Raw genomic sequence first — 5,799 nt, forward strand, 5'->3', positions numbered from 1 at the left:
GCATGAGAGAGGGGAAGAAGAGCGAGCGAGAGCTGTGGCGTGCATGTGTGTGTGGCGCGCATGTGTCAGTGACTGCAGCGTTCGCTAGTGATTAAGATTAAATCAAATTATATTTCCTGTAACCGCATATACTATCCTCCCTAAGGAGGAAACTGTGCATTGTCTCCCTGACTCAAAACACACTCATCTCCTCCCTCACTCAAAACACCTACTTAGGAGAATCTTTTTAGTCTAAACTTTTGAGAAACACATAATAATTACATGTACATTATTTTTTAAAAGAAAAAATATGCCTTTTTAAAAAAAAAAAAAAGAGATTAAATTTTAAGTTTAGTGACACTTAAATACCCTTCAAAAAATTGGACGGCCTCTATTCAATCTTTGGGCATAAGTTTTTTCTAGTACGTATAGGGTTTATTTTATTTCATTTTTTTTTTTGCCGAGATTTTTATATGGGTTGTAAATATTAAATCCCCGAAATTTAAAATCTAAAAGGGAAACCAATGTGTAATGTCCTCCTTAGGGAGGAAGAAATCTTTTAGCTTTCCCACAATTTAAGTTTATGTTTTTAAACGGTGTCATTTCCTTGGGGCGAATTTCAGGCAGGTGAATTATGGGAGAGGAAGGAAATCTCACATGAATATGAGAGAAACCCTTCCATTATTTGTTAGGGAAGGGCGCAATTAGGCATTAAGAAAAAAAAGGAAAAAAATAGGGTATAGTTTGTATAGAGCCGAGGCTCTAAACAATCTAACTAAAGCACATCTTCGGTTAATAAATGTGGTTTCAATATTAAAAATCTTTATGATAGCCTTAAAATATAAGGAGCTAAAATACAGCCCTTCCAATGTTCCTGATTTCAAACATGGAAGTGAGACAATCCACTCCCACCTCCAAAATCTAGTGTGTTATCAAACAGGCCCTTGTAGTCTACGGTCGTATGATGACTCATAGAAACGTGTTATGGAAGGAAAGACGACTCAAGTTCCTGGGGTCTTCTCTTTTCACAGATATTGTCTTTGCCCGCCAAAAAATCCACGGGCTCGCATCAAATTCGATACTACCTGGTGTAGCTTTTTACCGCTTTCTTTTTGCCCAAAATAAAAACCAACTTTTAGTTTGGCATTGCACGTTCATGATCAGGTGGGAGAGATGACAGGAGTTTGTATTGACCGGAGATGCGGCTTCTGCAAATCGAATGGAGTGTTCTACAGCAAGAGGAAATCCATCCCCCTCCCTTCTGATGAGTTCTTGGATGCCTTCACCTTCATTTCGTCACAGCCTCACAAGGGCAACATAGCCTTCATCGAAGCTGCCACCGGCCGCACCCTCGCCTACATCGACCTCTGGCGATCCGTGAATTCAGTTGCCGCCGGCCTCTCTGAGCTCGGTGTCCGACAAGGTGATGTTATCCTCCTGCTCTCACCAAACTCCATCCAATTTCCCATAATATGCTTGGCTGTCATGTCCATCGGTGCTATCATCACCACCACCAACCCCCTCAACACCCCCGGCGAAATCCACAAACAAGCTGCCGACTCCAATGCCACCCTCGCTTTTACGATCCCTGCGCTCATCCCCAAACTCAGCCTCACCAACCTCCCAATTGTACTAATCGGAAGCGACACTGAGCCTCGCTCCTGCATCACTACATTAGACCGTTTGATGCGGACCAACCCAGAGAGGCGACCATTGGTACGCATCAAGCAGGACGACACGGCCACCCTGCTCTTCTCTTCGGGCACCACCGGTGTGAGCAAGGGTGTGGCCTCGTCCCACCGCAATGTAATAGCCATGGTCTCGGTGTTGCAAAAGAGGTACTCACCAGGGGAGCGTCTCACCTTTCTGTGCACCGTACCCATGTTCCACATCTACGGCCTCTGCTGCTTTGCCACCGGCCTTTTAGCAGCAGGCACCACCACTGTGGTCATCTCAAAATTCGAACTAAGTGAGATGTTACAGGCGGTTGAGACATACAGAGTGACTCATTTGCCAATCGTGCCCCCCATACTCGTAGCTTTGGGTGGAAGCGAAGTGTCACAAAGGTTTAATTTGGGATCACTGAAGAATGTTGTGTGCGGTGGGGCGCCGGTGAGTAGGGAGGTGACGGAGGCATTTCTGAGAAGGTTCCCGGGAGTGGTGCTCACGCAGGGGTATGGGATGACCGAGACTGCAGGCATTGGGGCGTCGACCGAGACACCGGAGGAGGGAAAGCGATACGGTTCTGCTGGGCTATTGATTCCAGACATGGAGGCCAAGATTGTGGACCCAGAAACCGGTGAGTCGATGCCGCCTAATCGTCGAGGGGAGCTATGGCTCAGAGGGCCTTCTGTCATGAAAGGTATGTCCATTAGAATCTCACAAACACTAACAAATGCATGCTGAAAGCCTGAAACCAAAAGAAATAGGGAGAGAGGGGTTGTGTATATGATCTGTTGAGGTACCCAATTGTTAAATTTTATTTTGTTCTCACTTTACAGGTTATTTCAGTAATGCAGAGGCGACTGCTGGGACCTTGAATTCCGAGGGATGGCTGAGAACAGGGGATTTATGCTACTTTGATGAGGATGGTTTCCTTTTTGTGGTGGATAGGTTGAAGGAGCTCATCAAATACAAAGGTTATCAGGTTGCACCTGCAGAGCTCGAGGCTCTGCTTCTTACCCATCCAAATGTAGAAGATGCTGCAGTCGTGCCGTGAGTCTTCTATCCATACTATAGCAAGTAGCATATTTTCCCAGGAAAAAGTTATATTGAGTTGACGCTCTAAAAAATAAAATTAGAGTCAACCTTACAACTTTCATTAGAAAAGGTTGTTTTGATGTCTAAATATCTTCAAATTGATCATCTTGACATCAATATGAGAAAAAAAATGGATTACAAAATTTGAAAATAGTACATCTTGTAATGTATTTTTTAACCGTCAATTTTTAAGATTTACGAGTTCTCGTAGATGTGCGCAAACTGCACTATTTTTTATGCGTTAAATTTTATAATTAAAGATAAAAATATATTTTAAGGCTATCACAAAAAAATATATTTTAAGGCTATCACAAAGATTTTAGATATTCAAACCACATTTCTTGATACTATATGAAGGTGTGCTTTTACTTTGATTGTTTAGAGCCTCGGCTCTATATAAACTGCACCTTTTTAATAAAGAAAAATTGTTTCATGGAGGACACATTTCTACAATTAGGATCCCAAGAGATACAAAGCATCCATTTTAAAGATGGATGCAAATAGACGGTCCACCAAAAAACAAGTGAAACTAAATGAATTTCTTTATAAAACTATTACTTTTATTTTTAAAAATTTATTTATTTTTACATGTTCATGATCTCCATGTTAGAGATTATATATCTTTAAAAATTGATTCCAAAAATCCCTCAAAAATAGATCTTTAAGAGAGGACACATTTCTACAAGGACGCGTATGGACGTAGAAACCGTATTCATTAATGAAAGACCACAACTCATATGATAGAGAGGTCAAGCAGCTTAAAAAACCCGACGATTGAATTTATTTCTGCCTGTAAAAGGTTTCAATTTATTAAAGCCATTTGTGAACATTTCAAATCAGACAACCCGTATAACATGTTACCAAACAACTTTTTAAAATTTGATTTTTATTTTCTCGGAAACTGAGATGATCAATTTTTAAATTTTAGATTTTTCTTGCACCACCACGCTACGCTTTCTGAGATTTAAGCCACAACTTTTAAGGTCGTGGTCCAGCTTCACTTTGGAACGGTCTTAAGTCTCGACTCTTCACATCTATTCCAATCTCAGGTGGATGGCTCTCGAATTGGACATTTTCTCGTGATGCTTGACTCTTGAATTGGACGGTTTTAGGAAAGTCCAAATTGATTAGGGGCGGCAATGGACCCAACTAGACCCGGGATCCTAATCTATACCCGACCTGTTGCCAGTCCTATAATTGATCCTTTAGATTGAGTTGAGGTAATCGGGCATACATGCAATCGGCCATAGGCTGGGTCATTAAATCGTCCGACTTTTCTCAGTAACCTTAAATAGGAATTAGGGATGAAGAGTATGTTTTTAAATTATGCTCATAAAAGCGAAGGATAAGTTGTAGATGAAATTATAAGCACGCCTATTTCAACCTATCTCACTTCAATTTTTTGTTTAGTTATTGGAAAGATGTTATGATGTAACTTGTCCCTCCAATTCTAAAGAATCATACTTTCTCCCCTCTATAATTCAACAGATTGTGGTTCACTTGGTATATTGTAGGTTTCCTGACAAAGAAGCTGGACAAATTCCTGTCGCCTTTGTGGTCAAAAAGGTTGAGTCTCACTTATCAAATGCCACCCTTCTTAGTTTTGTGGCGGATCGGGTAAATACGAGTGCAAGACAAAAAAAAAAAAGATGAGACTATTTATATTTGGTACAAAGAGGTCATAATTAGTCAAATCAGTTTTAGCCATTAGATGTGAAATCCAATGCATGAAAGTACGTCACAACATTCGAGAAATTTTATTTTGCCCTTTGTGTCCAAATAATTATACATCCTCAATCACCATATTTTAAATCTAACAATAAATGATGATTGTGACTTCATTGGATCAACAGTAAATAGTCTCGTTGTATGCATTTCCAAAAAAAAAGTAGTACTATTACATTAAATTCAATTGAGGGGGCCTATGTTTCATTTGTGTTTCTATGGATATGTGATGGCAGGTGGCGCCATACAAGAAGATCCGAAGAGTCATGTTCGTGAGAAGCATCCCTAAGACATCTTCGGGGAAGATACTTAGGAAGGATCTCATCAACCTCGCCATTGCCTTATCTTCCAATTCCAAGCTCTAAACCATACAAATTATCGTTGTCTTCCAGTCACAAGCTCTAAATTGGATGAGGTTTGTATAAAGTGTACACTTCATATTTTACAAGTAAACTGCAACTCTAAATATTACCAGAATATGTAGTTCTGATATCAGAAATCTTGTGATGTTGAAAATCCATATTCAACTCGAATTATGAAATTTAAAGTTAAAAAAAGTGGATCTTGAGGTCGAGACAATTGATTAGAAGGCTTTCAAACTTCAGAATACTCTTTTCTAGTGGAGTTTTCTGACGAATCTTACTTCTATATAATACGATGGCAACCGTATATAAATTTTTCCTCCAAATTAATCTTTCTTGCTCGATTAGGTTGTCATTTTGACTGTTACACGTAATGGCGGGGTCCTCAACAGCATAAATACAACATTACACAAAGTGACATCCACTACCATAGTTGATGCTTCGTCCTTTTCCAATGTGGAAGAAGGTTCCTGATGTTTGATTCCTATTACCACTGTTAGAAAGCGACCAATTTATCTTTAATATATGCCTTATTGATGTAGTTAACTTCACCTCTCTTCTTTCGGAAAATGGCAAATGTTGATCATTCTCCAAAGTTCTCCAGTATTTTTCATAAACCTCCAAAAATCTCATGGTTTTTCTGCAATACAAGTTCCATGGTACATGTATAGATGCATAAAAATCAATGAAAATTTTGGCTTCAACACATGGTATTGACAAAACTTGGCCACTGTTCAAGTCCGCCTTCAAAAATCCATGTTAGGGATGGACTTTAGATCTGAAATCTGCAATATGATTTCTATTGCTATCAACCAAACTACGAACATTATATCTTCAAGCTTAAGATAAGTTAGTATCGATGATAACGTAGATTTAATATTTGGAACATTGGTAGATGCTAGTATTTCCTTCAAGAAGAATTAACTTGATGAGATTTCACCCCAATTAGTTTCAATCAATGTAAAACTTGCTT

General features: G+C 39.4%; 1 protein-coding gene across 6 annotated transcripts; it reads left to right on the plus strand.

Moving 5' to 3' along the window:
• Window positions 1-940: 940 nt before the first annotated feature.
• LOC18424327 (putative CoA ligase CCL5) lies at window positions 941-5,534 on the plus strand. Of its 6 annotated transcripts, none has more exons than XR_016040601.1 (5): window positions 970-2,341; window positions 2,481-2,694; window positions 4,254-4,356; window positions 4,701-4,879; window positions 5,175-5,418. XR_016040601.1 is itself a non-coding variant. In XM_020676559.2 (4 exons), exons 1-4 carry the CDS (start codon window positions 1,153-1,155, stop codon window positions 4,827-4,829), a joined length of 1,635 nt encoding a protein of 544 aa, XP_020532218.1. In that variant the 5' UTR covers window positions 970-1,152; the 3' UTR covers window positions 4,830-5,152. The 6 variants fall into 6 exon arrangements, 3 of the variants coding, with proteins under 3 accessions (XP_011628973.1, XP_020532218.1, XP_011628972.1); XR_016040602.1 differs by having other exon boundaries at window positions 4,254-4,305; XR_016040603.1 differs by lacking the exon at window positions 4,254-4,356 and having other exon boundaries at window positions 5,175-5,534.
• Window positions 5,535-5,799: the final 265 nt, after the last annotated feature.

This window comes from Amborella trichopoda, chromosome 9 (genome assembly GCF_054954075.1).
Source record: "Amborella trichopoda isolate Santa Cruz 75 chromosome 9, AtrichopodaSantaCruz75HAP2 v2.0, whole genome shotgun sequence".
Lineage (NCBI taxonomy): Eukaryota > Viridiplantae > Streptophyta > Magnoliopsida > Amborellales > Amborellaceae > Amborella > Amborella trichopoda.

Excerpts from the sequence above, each read along its gene's own strand:
- LOC18424327 (XM_020676559.2), top strand. The coding sequence starts at position 1,153 with ATGACAGGAGTTTGTATTGACCGGAGATGCGGCTTCTGCAAATCGAAT. Across the intron at positions 2,342-2,480 it reads AGGGCCTTCTGTCATGAAAG|GTTATTTCAGTAATGCAGAG; the intron begins GTATGTCCATTA and ends CTCACTTTACAG. Across the intron at positions 4,357-4,700 it reads TTAGTTTTGTGGCGGATCGG|GTGGCGCCATACAAGAAGAT; the intron begins GTAAATACGAGT and ends ATGTGATGGCAG.